This window comes from Patiria miniata, unplaced genomic scaffold, assembly GCF_015706575.1.
Source record: "Patiria miniata isolate m_02_andy unplaced genomic scaffold, ASM1570657v1 HiC_scaffold_19, whole genome shotgun sequence".
NCBI classification, from domain to species: Eukaryota; Metazoa; Echinodermata; class Asteroidea; order Valvatida; family Asterinidae; genus Patiria; species Patiria miniata.
The window spans coordinates 11,635,957-11,652,102 of record NW_024037057.1 but is presented as its reverse complement, the minus strand read 5'-3'; the positions used below and the strand labels follow the sequence as shown (position 1 = coordinate 11,652,102).

Here is a 16,146-nt window from a genome sequence, read left to right as displayed (position 1 = left end):
CGCACGAAGCCCATTGTACTCTTGCGGCCATTTTGGCATTTGCATATGATCTTGGGCTGGAATGTGCAGCATATCATTTGACAGACGCGCTGTTGATGTTGTTGCTGCGGTTGTTGTTGCTGCTGCTGTTGTTATTGTTGTTGTTGTTGTTGTTGTTGTGTGCAGCGGGCGGGGCCGGTGGATCAGTCTATAGGTTCCTTGCTCTTGGAACTTGATTGGAATAATATAATCAGGAGGGTTTATAATGTTTGTCACCTGTTGAGTCAATAGCAGAGGTTTGGTCGATCGGCTGTGATTCTGTTGAACCAACAAGTTCAGTTGTCGAGCCTGTAGTGGACTGTACGTCAATCTGTCGTGTGCTGGTTGCTTCTTTGGTTGTGACAATCGACGAATCCGTCGTGGAAATTTCGGCTGGTTAATCAAAAAAGAGTGTAAACTATGATGTTAATTCAGGCGATTCACAATGCAGTGCGCCACCAAGAGTTTACCATGCAGAGTCTATTTTTTTCACTTGACGGTGGATTAAACATGGCCCATTTGAATGAATGTCAGCAGACAACGAGCTAATAAGACTCCGTACTAATGACGTCACGCTTTGTTTACATGTACACTTTCCAATGGAGCAAGAGGGGGTCCACGGTCCACTGAGCACCAAAGTAAACAAAGTGTGACGTCATTAGTACAGATGCTTATTTATAGATTGGGGCATAGCATTCTGCCGCCTTACAGATAAAACACCATATTGATACAAAGAAAAGGGCAAACAAATACTGGAATCATGCGCTCACAAAACTACTGATTAGAAAAAAAAACCAACAAATAAAAACATCCCACTCTGCGAATGTGTCTACCATCTACCACTCTGCACGGAAAATGCACTCTCCATTGCTAACTTTTGTTGGCGCACTGCATTGTGAATCGCCCGAATAAAAGGAAAACAAATCAATTCAAGAAACGTCAAGTTTAGACATTCCAATGACAATCCTGAAAGCAAGCGTGATGGTATCAAAATATAGGACAGCAGTATTAACACAGCAAAGGTGTGTGGTTACTTAATGCAAGTCACAAGTTGACAACTTGTTTCACATCCTGCAACTGATTAAGATGCTTTTGTTTCATGTCTGAAGTAACTATAATTTCGTCTGACTGGCTCTGTTGTGGAAAACATCAAGCTCAGAAATGTACAACCAACATGTTCGACATTGGTTTTTCCTGTAAAATGTACAACTGTACAATACTTTACATCCAATACGAAGTTGCATAAACCATTAAACCGTATATCGTTTTTATCCCAAGTTTTGTTCTTGGAAAGAAAGTCGGTAATTTCTGCAACGCATCGGACGGATTAAGAGACAGTTACAGTGATTTGAACTTCAATAATGGGCTTCAACCCATTAATCACTATGTAAAAGTAAATAAAGTCTGTCACGAGCTATTGTAACCCATCAGCCAGGCATTTGTCTCAAGTTTCTGCTCAGTAGCATGAAACTACTTATTTCTACTCCACCTGGATGGGATGCTAGTCCATCGCAGGTTACTCCCAGCTATGCGGTATCCATTTATACGTATGGGTGGAGAGAGGCAAGTTGGGGTGAAGTGGCTTGCCCAAAGACACAACATGTGACCAGCAACTGTATTTGAACCCCTGGTGCTCTGATCATGAGTCACGAACCGTAACGACTAGGCCACACGCCCCACAATCAATAATGCTGTGTAAACATGGAAAGCTTACGAGATATGAGTTCCACATCATCGATCGCAACATCTGACTCGATAGACGTTCCTTCAGTCGTTTTGAATGCGATATGGAAGTTGTAGCTAACTTCTGTTAAGTTGACCTCTCTATGGAGCCACATCGGTTCTGTAGATTGTTGCCCGGTAATTATCAAGAGTTCCAAATTGGGATGCGAGAAAACGTCAGCTGGCCGTTGATAGATGCGGAGCGAATCTATAGGAAAATCAATTTGATTGAATAAAACAAAATCTTTGATTAGAAAAAAAAAGACGTAAAACGTAAATTAACGTAACACGAGTTCAATATCGGCGATTGCAATGTCGGATTCAATGGTTGAGCCTTGCATACTTTGGAATCTGAAGAAGTTGCAGCTAATTTCTGTTTAGTTGATCTTTATCTGGAACATCGGTTCAGTAGTTTGCTGCCCGTAAATATCCAAAAGTGGAGTACATAGCGTGAAATCTGTTGATGCCTGAATTATGTGAAGACCATCCAGAAATAATCCCTTTCATGTCCCTCAAACAAGGTTTTCGTTTAAACTTATACCAAAAAGATAAAATGTAACACAAAATGCCTGATACTTTTGCGCAAGAGGGCGCTGTAATAAAACATTGTTGAGACGCTTGGTGGCAGCAAAACACACCTGTCCTTTTCTCCTGATAACGTTATTTGGAAGATGCGCCTATCACGTAGACAATCGAAATGGACCGGTGCGCTTGCTGCCACCAACGTCTCATATATAACCATCAACGTCAACTAAAGGACACTTTTGCAATCTAGGGATTTGTAAATTTAGGTAATGGTACTCAACTAATTCAATAAGACCTTGGGTTTCATAATGCTGTGACGTCATCAGACCGGAAGTTAGGTGTTATTATCACACACAATTAACATTTATTATAATATGTCTTTTCACTTCATGATGAGCATGTATCATTTAGAAACAAAAACAAACATCACATTTTAACCGATGACGTCATCTACCCTTAAATATACGTATTACAAAACTATGTATATTGATATGTTTTATTCCGGAACATTTTTTTTTTCAAATCAAAACAGATGATTGTACTGGAAATATTATATTTTCTTTTTCTGTCGAGACAAAAACTATCCATAACTTAACTGGGCAATGTCCAAGTAATTGTCCTGCCCCATCACAGTGCGTTTGTATCCCACCAGATTTGTATCTCACCATGATTATGTTCTGTCATTTGGGCGAATCACAATGCAGTGCGCCACCAAGAGTTTGCCATAGAGAGTCAATTTTGTCAAGTTTACGGTCGACAAAACACGGCCCATTCGAATGAGTGTCAGTAGACAACATGAGCTATTTTGTTACAGATTGGGGCATAGCGTTCTGCCGCCTTAACCTTAAAAGGGCCGGGTTATTTTTGACCAATTCTCAGCCAAGATCTCGGCTATCGAGTGACGAAAAATTATGAAACTCGGTACAAACTGTGCAAAATGTAATTATTTATATGCATGAATTGTAATTCCACTTTGTGTACACTACGTACATGGGTGCATTCAGTTTTCACGGCGCGTAGCGCGGCAACCTGAGGTCCGAATTTTATGTTTTTGGTATTAAAATATGCAAGACTCGAGGCTAAAAAAGTTAGAAAAGCTCCGGTCACAAAAAAAAAAATCAAGGCTATCGCGGAAAAAAAAAACCTCGGGGGGGGGGGGGGGAATTCCGGCCCCGGCCCATTTAGGGTTAAAAAAAACCCACCTTATTGAAAAAGGAAAAGAAAATGGCAAACATATACTCCAATTATACGCTTACTAAACTACTGACAGAAAAACAACTATTAATTTCAAATTTCCCTAGCTGCGAATTTGTCTACCATCTCCCAAAATGCACTGGGAAAATGAACTCTCCATGGCAAACCTTGGTGGCGCACTGCATTGTGAATCACCTGAAATTCAATCTGAAGATTTCATGTATGACGCCCGTTAAACATAACGATAGAATTTGCATTACCTATTCCACTTCCGTACATATTGAGCCAGAATGACAGCTTCCCGTTGGAAAAACGAAAATCTAGCTCCGGACTTTTCAAAGTAGCTGTGCCATCTGCCGTGTAACTCCGTCCGTCATAATACACGTACGCTCCCGAGATTGCTATGACAGAGAAGTATAGTTAACGTTTGATATCTACAGGGCGAGTAAAAACAAAACCGAAACCCAAATGTTGGGACCATTGTTTTAGTTAAGTTCTGCATGTAGCACTTTCAAAGTCTAGGATTGAAAGGTTAATATACCTGTTCAAGTGGAAAACAAAAGGTGTTTACACCAAATTCATTGGTACTCTTGTCATATTATGTGCAGTGTTGTTTGTAAGGACAAGAGCATGCACAAAATAGGTACAGTTAAAATCCCTTACTGTGGCATTTTTTGTGTGTACAGGATAACAAAATGACTACCTTTACATCATTGACATTTCCTCAGCAACCCAAAGTGCTATTTTCATGATTTGTTCACTATTCAAAAGAAACAGCTCTCAGCTTTCATTTGATACCAAAACAAGAAAAACAAAGGCAACAGTTTTAGGGGTGTACTTCACTGGATCACCCTGTATGTTTAATCCAGTATATATCTGAAAACTATCGGGGCTTAATTATTACTGACTTAATTGGAAATCATTATAATACTAAAACGAACAATCACAAACAATAATGCCACCATTATAGCCGTTAAGACATCCCCTGAAGATATATATTGTGTTCCACCGCTGTACCCCAGGTTCGTATCCCGCCTTGGCCAAGATTTGGTTTGGGTTTTCAGTCCCTGCCTGATTCTCTGAGTTTTGCCTAATGTAGTCTGTGATTTTCATTCCAACTCTACAACTGTCATTTCTTCTCATTGTATTCTCTCTACAGGTTTCTTCAAGCTTGCGAGCTACAGTCACTAGAATGCTCTTTAGGTATCCTTTGTTTCATTACAAGGAATGATTAATAATAATGATCATAGTACCTAAATAATTACCGATAATTGGGTATTAAGGAAGACATTCCCACATGTTTTCCAACTTTAATGACCTCTAAGCCAAATTTTACCTCATCCTATAGCTACCCCCACCAATTTCATTGTGTTTCATTAATTGGACAACAAACAATCGATCTAGCCTATTTGTGACATTACAATGTTGCCTCTAAATAGGAGCTGTGGCATTAGGTAGACATTGAAATGTCTCCCTAATTCCACACGTTTCCCAAAGGTTTAACTCCTGACGCTTAAGTGTCTCCCAAAGGCTTAAGTTTGTTTTGTTTCACTCCATACTTCAGATGTTTCTCGACCAACAGATATCAGTACAAACCGGTTCGAGCGTGATACAACGGGTTGCAACTGATTGTAACGGCTTAGCTCAGTTGACTAGAGTCTCCGCTAAATGACCATGTCAACAATGGTGAAATCTATAACTCACTTCCCGTCGTTCTGTCAACTTCCGGTCCGGTGTTTGCATTTGGCGTGGCTCCTTGCTGTACCACCCAATCAACTTCGAAGGCCATAGCAGGCTGCGTCCACCCACAGAGTGTGCCCTCGAAGGCACAATTGAAATCGACACCTACATTGAAACAAAAAAGCGTCAAGAAATCAATCGAACATAATGTCCACGAATTTTGTCACAACGACATCACACATTATGTGATACTATATTTACAGGGCGAGTCAAAAAGAAAGTGGCCTCGATTAATCGATATGCGTCTTAAAGCATGTTTCTTACTCATCTGGAAAAACAAATATTGGAAACTGATGCCTGCTACCAGGAAGTACATTTTTTTTGTACAAAACTAACGTATGTTTATAGCTGTACATGGAATGGTATTTGGAAGCTATTCAGCTGAGTGAGAATTACAGATGACACACAGGCATTCAATTACAAATTCAGTGGTAAATAAGTGGCCGTTCTTGCTCGCGCACGAAGCCCATTGTACTCTTACGGCCATTTTGGCATTTGCATATGATCTTGGGCTGGAATGTGCAGCATATCATTTGACAGACGCGCTGTTGATGCTGTTGCTGCGGTTGTTGTTGCTGCTGCTGTTATTGTTGCTGTTGTTGTTGTTGTTGTTATTGTTGTTGTTGTTGTGTGCAGCGGGCGGGGCCGGTGGATCAGTCTATAAGTTCCTTGCTCTTGGAACTTGATTGGAATAATACAATCAGGAGGGTTTATAATGTTTGTCACCTGTTGAGTCAATAGCAGAGGTTTGGTCGATCGGCTGTGATTCTGTTGAACCAACAAGTTCAGTTGTCGAGCCTGTAGTGGACTGTACGTCAATCTGTCGTGTGGTGGTTGCTTCTTTGGTCGTGACAATCGACGAATCCGTCGTGGAAATTTCGGCTGGTTAATCAAAAAAGAGTGTAAACTATGATGTTAATTCGGGCGATTCACAATGCAGTGCGCCACCAAGAGTTTGCCATGGAGAGTCCATTTTTTTCACCTGACGGTGGATTAAACATGGCCCATTTGAATGAATGTCAGCAGACAACGAGCTAATAAGACTCCGTACTAATGACGTCACGCTTTGTTTACATGTACACTTTCCAATTGAGCAAGAGGGGGTCCACGGTCCACTGAGCACCAAAGTAACAAAGTGTGACGTCATTAGTACAGATGCTTATTTATAGATTAGGGCATAGCATTCTGCCGCCTTACAGATAAAACACCATATTGATACAAAGAAAAGGGCAAACAAATACTGGAATCATGTGCTCACAAAACTACTGATTAAAAAAAAAACCAACAAATAAAAACATCTCACTCTGCGAATGTGTCTACCATCTACCACTCTGCACGGAAAATGTACTCTCCATTGCTAATTTTTGTTGGCGCACTGCATTGTGAATCGCCCGAATTAAAAGAAAAGAAAATCAATTCAAGAAACGTTTAGACATTCCAATGACAATCCTGAAAGCAAGCGGGATGGTATCAAAATATAGGACAGCAGTTTTAACACAGCAAAGGTGTGTGGTTACGTAATGCAAGTCACAAGTTGACAACTTGTTTCACATCCTGCAACTGATGAAGATGCTTTTGTTTCCTGTCTGAAGTAACTATAACTTCGTCTGACTGGCTCTGTTGTGGAAAACATCAAGCTCAGAAATGTACAACCAACATGTTCGACATTGGTTTTTTCTGTCAAATGTACAACTGTACAATACTTTACATCCAATACGAAGTTGCATAAACCATTAAACCGTATATTGTTTTTATCCCAAGTTTGCTTCTGGGAAAGAAAGTCGGTAATTTCTGCAACGCATCGGACGGATTAAGAGACAGTTACAGTGATTTGAACTTCAGAAATGGGCTTCAACTTATCAATCACTATGTTAAAGTAAATAAAGTCTGTCACGAGCTAATGTGGCCCATCAGCCAGGCATTTCTCTTAATTTTCTGCTCAGTAGCATGAAACTACTTATTTCTACTCCACCTGGATGGGATGCTAGTCCATCGCAGGTTACTCCCAGCTATGCGGTATCCATTTATACGTATGGGTGGAGAGAGGCAAGTTGGGGTGAAGTGGCTTGCCCAAAGACACAACATGAGACCAGCAACTGTATTTGAACCCCTGGTGATCTGATCATGAGTCACGAACCGTATCGACTAGGCCTCACGCCCCACAATCAATAATGCTGTGTAAACATGGAAAGCTTACGAGATATGAGTTCCACATCATCGATCGCAACATCTGACTCGATAGACGTTCCTTCAGTCGTTTTGAATGCGATATGGAAGTTGTAGCTAACTTCTGTTAAGTTGACCTCTCTATGGAGCCACATCGGTTCTGTAGATTGTTGCCCGGTAATTATCAAGAGTTCCAAATTGGGATGCGAGAAAACGTCAGCTGGCCGTTGATAGATGCGGAGCGAATCTATAGGAAAATCAAATTGATTTAATAAAACAAAATCTTTGATTAGAAAAAAAAAGACTTAATACGTAAATTTACGTAACACGAGTTCAATATCGGCGATTGCAATGTCGGATTCAATGGTTGAGCCTTGCATACTTTGGAATCTGACGAAGAAGTTGCAGCTAGTATCTGTTCAGTTGATCTTTATCTGGAACATAGGTTCAGTAGTTTGCTGCCCGTAAATATCCAAAAGTGGAGTACATAGCGTGAAAGGGGGAAGAATTCCGGCCCCGGCCCATTTAGGGTTAAAAAAACCCCACCATATTGATAAAAAGAAAAGAAAATGGCAAACATGTACTCCAATTATACGCTTACTAAACTACTGACAGAAAAAACTAACAATTTCAAATTTCCCCAGCTGCGAATTTGTCGACCATCTCCCAAAATGCACTGGGAAAATGAACTCTCCATGGCAAACCTTGGTGGCGCACTGCATTGTGAATCACTCGAATTTCAATCTGAAGATTTCATGTATGACGCCCGTTAAACATAAGGATAGAATTTGCATTACCTATTCCACTTCCGTACATATTGAGCCAGAATGACAGCTTCCCGTTGGAAAAACGAGAATCTAGCTCCGGACTTTTCAAAGTAGCTGTGCCATCTGCCGTGTAACTCCGTCCGTCATAATACACGTACGCTCCCGAGATTGCTATGACAGAGAAGTATAGTTAACGTTTGATATCTACAGGGCGAGTAAAAACAAAAACGAAACCCAAATGTTGGACCATAGTTTTAGTGAAGTTCTGCATGTAGCACTTTCAAAATCTAGGATTGAAAGGTTGATATACCTGTTCAAGTGGAAAATAAAAGGTGATTACACCAAATTCATTTGTACTCTTGTCATATTATGTGCCGTGTTGTTTGTAAGGATGAGAGCATGCACAAAATAGGTACAGTTAAAATCCGTTACTGTGGTATTTTTTGTGTTTACATGATAACAAAATGACTACCTTGACATAATTGACATTTCCTCAGCAACCCAAAGTGCTATTTTCATGATTTGTTCAGTATTTAAAAGAAACGGCTCTCCGCCTTAATTTGATACCAAAGAAATAAAAAAAAAACAGTTTTTTTTTTTTTTTTTTTAAGGCAAACGTTTTAGGGTTGTATTTCACTGGATCACCCTGTATGTTTAATCCAGTATATATCTGAAAACTATCGGGGCAAAATTATTACTGACTGAATTGGAAACCATTACAATACTAAAACGAACAATTACAGACAATTGTGCCACCATAGCCGTTAAAACATCCCCTGAAGATATATATTGTCCTCCACCGCTGTGCCCCAGGTTCGAATCCCGCCTGGGCCAAGATTTGGTTTGGGTTTTCAGTCCCTGCCTGATTCTGTGAGTTGTCCCTAGTGTGGTCTGTGATTTTCATGCCACCTCTAAAACTGTCATTTCTTCTCATTGTCTTCTCTCTACAGGTTTCTTCAAGCCTGCGAGCTACAGTCACTAGAATGCTTTTAAGGTATCCTTTGTTTCATTACAAGGAATGATTAATAATAATGATAATAGTACCTCAATAATTACCGATAATTGGGTATTAAGGAAGACATTCCCACATGTTTTCCAACTTTAATGACCTCTAAGCCAAATTTTACCTCATCCTATAGCTACCCCCACCAATTTCATTGTTTTTCATTAAGTGGACAACAAACAATCGATCTAGCCTGTTTGTGACATTACAATGTTGCCTCTAAATAGTAGCTGTGGCATTAGGTAGACATTGAAATGTCTCCCTAATTCCACACGTTTCCCAAAGTTTTAACTCCTGACGCTTAAGTGTCTCCCAAAGGCTTAAGTTTGTTTTGTTTCACTCAATACTTCAGATGTCTCTCGACCAACAGATATCAGTACAAACCGGTTCGAGCGTGATACAACGGGTTGCAACTGGTTATAACGGCTTAGCTCAGCTGACTAGAGTCTCCGCTAAATGAGCATGTCAACAATGGTGAAATCTATAACTCACTTCCCGTCGTTCTGTCAACTTCCGGTCCGGTGTTTGCATTGGGCGTGGCTCCTTGCTGTACCACCCATTCAACATCGAAGGCCATAGGAGGCTGCGTCCACCCACAGAGTGTGCCCTCGAAGGCACAATCGAAATCACCTACATTTAAACAAAAAAGCGTCAAGAAATCAATCGAACATAATGTCCACGAATTTTGTCACAACGACATCACATATTATGTGATACTACATTTACAGGGCGAGTCAGAAAGAAAGTGGCCTCGATTAATCTCAAAAGATTTGCAATAGCATGTTTCTTACTCATCGGAATAAACAAATATCGGAAACTGATGCCTGCTACCAGGAACTACATTTTTTTTTCACAAAACAAATTACCTATTTTTATAGATGGTATTTGGAAGCTATTCAGCTGAGTAAGAATTACAGATGACACACAGGCATTCAATTACAAATGAGATTCAGCTTTAATAAGTGGCCGTTCTTGCTCGCGCACGAAGCCCATTTAATTGAAATCTTACGGCCATTTGGGCATCAATAATCGTCTTTGGAATCACTAGTCTCTGTGAGGTTTACTCAGGTTCACTGTGAGGGTTACCTTGTTCACTGAGGGTTACCTAGGTCTGCCGTGAGGGTTACCTGAGTTCACTTTCAGGCCTATTGTCGCTACTTGTATTGCTCTAATTCCATTCAATTAACTACTAAATCACAAAACGGTGGAATATTTCCACCAAACGAACAGCCCATAGGCTTAGTCCACCGTTCGTAAATTGCCCCCCCTTTCGTATGGGTAGCCGCTCACCTATTCGTTAGGCTAATACATATTTTTGTGGGATATTAGGTGTAGATTGGATTCTGGGATAAATAAGACCAGTCCCCTCGGGTTCTCGCCAACACCCGCTTGTTCCGCCACAAGTGGTGTCAGGATTGGTTTTGCCACAGTACGTAACGTGATTAATTTAAAGTGTGAAATTCTATTGCGTTGCATGAACTGACAAGCTCAGTTCAGCTCAGTTCACATTTATTTCCATTCTGCACAGCACAATTGAATATACAAGGAATAACAATAAAATTACAAGCAACTACACAATTGTGGCACATACACGGAGGCATATTCTGTAAGCAGAAGCTTGTATAGAGATGCTTTTAAATAATAACTAAATAAAGAAATACTGTGAAATGATGAGACATATAAATCAGACAGACAGACAAGCACACATACGCACACACACAACAGGCAAACAGATACAGGAACACCAAATTGACGAATTGGAGACAAACCAAACTGATTACATGGACATGACATTAAACATATACAAACACTGTACATATTGCTGACGAAATTAAACAAAGATTAATATAGTAAACTAAAATGAAAAAAGAAAGAAAGAATTTTAGAACTGGCCATCAATCTAAGGTTCAGTAGAGAAAAAGAAGAAAGAAAAATCCAGAAGCTAAGTTACATAGAGGGAGATGAGGACGTTCTTATAGGAGGACTGGAATCCGCCAAAGGACGATTGAGTCTTTATAGTACCATCAATAGAGTTCCAGGGGCGAGGACCGTAGAATCTCAGCGTGTGAATGGAATATGACGTGCGGGTGAATGGTAAGAATAGATTGTTTCGGGATCGAGTGTGATGGGAGTGTGTGTCGTGTACAGGAGTGAAGTAGGAGGAAAAAGTTGGAGGGAGAAGATTATTTTACAAGCTGGTTTTGTTTTCATAATTGAGGGGTTACGGTGGTAATTGTTGGACGCTACTACATGTTAAAACAAAATATACACGGTAATAATCCTCAGCTACCTTGTTTTGAAATCGATCACCTGTTTCATTAGTTTGCATTGTCATTATATCACAGTTTGTTACCTTCGCAAAGGATCACCGTCGTCAGGGTAGAAACCACCACGGCCACACTTAACCAGTGCATCATCCTGACAGAAAGTGAAGAAAAAAAAACGAAACAAAGCAAAACCCGTTTGTCCATAAATTCACTTCAAACAAATTATGGAACTGGGTAGCTGCATCATCACACCCGTAGGAATGGGCGCTTATGGTTATGTTTGGCTTAATTGACCAGATTGTGAAGGAGATCGTATGACGTCACTAAAACATGAATTATACCGATTGCGACTGTCGATTGCGACTGGAGAAGATTGCGACTGGAGAAGAATTTGATGAGGAGAATAATAACAACAAAAACAGTAGTAAATTCAAAGAATAACAATAGGTGTTGGGCTATGAGCCCAACACCTAAAACTAAAAAGAAAATCCATAAAAAAGAAATAAGTTATGAAATTAGACAATCCCGGGAATGTCATTAAATCAGAAATATCAAATGATTAAGGAAACACATTTGTGTCTTAGTGTAAAAGGAGTCTGAAACACGTGGGAAAATCGGCTGCAAAAACTTCCGTTCTTACCATCATTTCAATTGTTTAATTCTATCACGTGTCAAAAAAAGTCATACATTTGATCCTAAGTAACTCTGTTGTTTATACCCCCTTTACATAGGGTTGCGACCTTTGGGCCTCCCTTGTGCAACCATAAAGCTGTCCAGGTCGCCATTGGAGGCTAAACGGAGGCCGAATGGTTGCCTAGGTCGTTCAAAGGTGGTACACAGGATGTTCAGACATCGCCAATGGACGCCTTGGTCGCCGTAATTTTTTGAACATGTTCAAAGAGGTTGCGCAAAGGTCGCCGAGGAGGTTAGTTGCTCAAAGGGGGCTCAAATGAGGCAGAAGGGAGGCACAAGCATTGCCGTGGTTGCAGAATGGAAGCACAATGGTCGGCCAATGGTCGCAACGTAATAGATCCGTTCTGTTGCAAATTTTACCGTCAATCGGGGCGATGCTCCTGCCTCCTTTGTGCCTCCGTTGTGCCCCCTTCCAAAAAAAAAATGCATTTTAACTCCCCCTTTATGTAAGACGACATGCAATTATCAAATAACGTGTTCGGAAACATTAAACACTATGCTTTGTTTTCGCAACGTTGACCTTTCATTATATACAAGGTGAAAGACGGAAGAGTGTAATTAATAAACGTGGCTGCTCAAAACTCCGCGAAGGTAAAACCCGGTATAACTCATGGCAAAGCATTGTGTATTCTGTCATGTCGGCACGCGCTGCCGCGCGAGGTAGCTTCATATACGGCGGTTGACAGCTACAGCTGTGCAAAACTCAAGCCCGTGCAAAACACAAGCACATGTATAACAAAAATAAGGGGGGGGGGGAATAAAAAAAAAAAATATTGCAACGGCATTCCCACAGTAAACAAACATTCATTTTAATATGTCTTTCATTTTATAGTCCAATTACTGTGATATTTTGATATTTTGATATATTTATGATACTGAAAAGGTTTTAAATATGACAAGAAAGCATACGATACTTGACGAACCTGTGCTGTTCAGGTGGAAAATAAAAGGTATTTCCATCAAATTCATTTGTACTCTTGTCGTATTATATGCCGTGTTGTTAGGACACAATGCGCTACAAGCAGTTCATGCACACTGTGAATCCCTGATAATGCCATTGAAATTGACTAACAAGGAATTCTGTTATACTTCGTTGTCATTTTCTCAGCGACCCAATGTGCTCTTTTCATATTACTTTTTTTTCAGTATTTGAGAGAAATAAAAGTCTCAGCTTTAATCTGATTCAAAGATCACGTTTACAACAAGCCAGGATATCAGGGTTGCATGTTGTCTATTTCTAACAATTTTTGTTCAAACGTGTGGAATACGTCATCCTTAAACAAAATTTAAGCAGGCGTGGATTTGGAAAACAAAAATTATGATGAGCAGAAAAAAAAACCTCACGTAGGCTATTTCCATCAACTCTCCTTGGGATAAAGCCTTTTTTTTTATAGATTTAAAAGCTTAGTTTTGTCTAAAGACATATCACCTATAATTTAATCAAAGATTAAAACAACCTACCTGTTATGGTCCAGCTTAGTGATCGTCCTTTCGGGACTAAGTGCGAACTAACACAGAAGTATATCTCGTTTTAGGTTCGTATTGGAAAACACCAGGCGTATCTGGCAGTATACCACGCCAATACCCTTTCCCCACAACGTAGGCCGCGAATTGAACCGGAGTCCCTAGTTCAACGCCTTTTAAATGGTGTCAAATAGAACGAGTGACTTGCTTAAAATCACCTTATACATCCATACAATATTGTGCTGTCATTCTGTTCAACAAGACAGGTGCAGTATTGTCAGCGGATCCATTAATTGTATTTTCCGAATTTCAACCTAGAAACCGATTGGGTGAAGGACGAAGTGCTCTTCGATCAAAGTTCTTCGAGGTCATGGTACGAGGACGAAAAAACCATTTCGATAAAAACCACCTACCATGACGGTGGTAGGGGGTTGTCAGTATAGGCACCAATCTCTGCATACGATATTCCTCAAGTTACGGCGTAAGACATATCACCTATAATTTAATCCAAGATTAAAACAGCCTAACTGTTATGGTCCAGCTTAGTAATCGTCCTTTCGGGATTAATTGCGAACTAACACACACATATATCTCGTTTAGGTTCGTATTGGTAAACACCAGGCGTATCTGGCAGTATACCACGCCAATACCCTTCCACAACGTAGGCCGCGAATTGAACCACAGTTCCTAGTTCAAACGTCTTTTAAATGGTGTCAAATAGAACGAGTGACTTGCTTAAAATCACCTTATACATCCATACAATCTTGTGCTGTCATTCTGTTCAACAAGACAGGCGCAGTATTGTCAGCGGATCCTTTTATTGTATTTTCCGAATTTCAACCTAGAAACCGATTGGGTGAAGGACGAAGTACTCATCGATCAAAGTTCTTCGAGTTCATGGTACGAGGACGGTGAAACCATTTCGATTAAAACCACCTACCATGACGGTGGTAGGTGGTTGTCAGTATAGGCACCAATCTCTGCATACGAAACCGCTGGTTTGGAACATGAAATTCAATTAACTGTCCCTTTGTCCCACTGTAAAGGTATTAGGTTACATGCCATTGCGCTTTCACAGGCAACTATATTGTTCTCCAAAAATTCAATTCCATTTTGCCGGCAGGCAAAAACCGACACGACCGTCCCAATTGTCTCATTTTATTTTGCACATGCATCAGTTGTCACTTTGACGTTTTTTTTTAACTGTATTTCTCTGAGAAGAATCCTAAAAACAGGGGACTTTGACTGCACACAAGAAGATGGAGAGGCATGGGCGTCGCGATGATTTTTTTCCGGGGGGGGAAAGCAAATTTTCCCCAAAATTCCTTAACTTTGTTCATTATATTCTCAATTTATCATTGTTCCGAGCGTGAGCAGGGGAGCATTTGCCCTACCCCCTCCCCCTACCCCCATCTCTTTTTCCATTTGTTCTTTTTTTTTCAGAATACGTGTGTGCATACCCTTTTCAGACCCGTTCACTTATCCCAGACTTGGGGTTAGGGGTAGTCTTTTAATCCTAAAGTGGAAATTTTTATGTGCGAACGCGAAGCGCGGAGCCCCGAAGGCGTGGGGTCCGGGTCCCGCTTAAGAGCTCCAGGAAATTGTTTCATTCTGGATGCTCAGGCATTTCCTGGCCACTTTTTGAATGAAGTGTGCTCGTGTTTAGGGAGATGGGGTGGGTCATCAAAGTAAATGTATTACTTCACAAACATTACATCAAAACTGTAGCTTGAATCTCGAGATTTGCTCTCTTTAGCTTGATCCATGATTTTGAGTCGTCACTAAGAATCAGCTCAATTCGTAACTGCCTGCGAGCGAGCACGTGCTTGTATTTTGCACAGCTGTAGCTGTCAACCACTGTATATGAAGCGACCTCGCGAGGCAGCTCCTATCGGCATTACAGAATGTACAATTCATCTCTCATGGGGCATTGAGCAGCCGCGTATATTAGTTAAACTCTCGTTGTTCTTCTTCTTCCATCTTCTTTTCTCCTTTCTCCATTCTTCATTTTCTATTTTGCTGACAGCACCATGATTTTGCCGACAATACTGACTAACACCCTACCTGTAGCGACGACCGTACGTGTCATTTGTTAGTGATTAATTTTCAGTTAAGAGCAGATCGTGTGAAGATCGAAATACTCTGAGGTCGCTGCACTACGAGAACAACGAAACCAACGAAAGACGTCTCACTACAGTAATATTTACCATCAATCACCTGTGACGCCGACGTATTGTGTAACCAGAAACAATCTTCTCATCTCTTTGCACAAATCTCTACTTATTAAATTCCCTTTGTCATGCAGCATAAATGGGCCACTGATTCGGAACAGTAGACTGGACTGTTCCCTTGTAACGCGTCCTTGGCATGTATTAAAAGCAGGACGGGGGCAGGCCCGGATTATCCAATAGGCACAGTATAGGCACTGTGCCTATGGCCAAAAAAAAAAAAAAATGGGGGGCCTACGAAAAATTCGGGGGCCTACGAAAATACCGCTGTGTGCCATAAAACACATATTGGCCTACCCAAACACACATCCGCACGCAGAGCAAAGTTTTTAAAAAAATGTAGGGTCTCTCACCAACTG

General features: G+C 40.6%; 1 protein-coding gene across 1 annotated transcript; it reads right to left on the bottom strand.

Moving 5' to 3' along the window:
• Positions 1-229: 229 nt before the first annotated feature.
• LOC119725422 (MAM and LDL-receptor class A domain-containing protein 1-like) lies at positions 230-13,733 on the bottom strand. The gene is made up of 10 exons (XM_038196826.1): positions 13,557-13,733; positions 11,489-11,553; positions 9,628-9,765; positions 8,163-8,303; positions 7,397-7,612; positions 5,926-6,081; positions 5,164-5,304; positions 3,720-3,860; positions 1,733-1,948; positions 230-411 (listed from the first exon to the last, which is right to left on the bottom strand). The coding sequence occupies exons 2-10, from the start codon at positions 11,550-11,552 to the stop codon at positions 230-232; spliced, it is 1,395 nt and encodes a 464-aa protein (XP_038052754.1). The 5' UTR covers position 11,553; positions 13,557-13,733.
• Between the last annotated feature and the right edge of the window lie 2,413 nt (positions 13,734-16,146).

Coding starts and splice junctions, on each gene's coding strand:
- LOC119725422 (XM_038196826.1), bottom strand. CDS start 11,552: ATGATGCACTGGTTAAGTGTGGCCGTGGTGGTTTCTACCCTGACGACG. Junction 8,304..9,627: donor AGTTGACAGAACGACGGGAA/GTGAGTTATAGA, acceptor TCTCTGTCATAG/CAATCTCGGGAGCGTACGTG. Junction 7,613..8,162: donor TATGTACGGAAGTGGAATAG/GTAATGCAAATT, acceptor ATTTTCCTATAG/ATTCGCTCCGCATCTATCAA.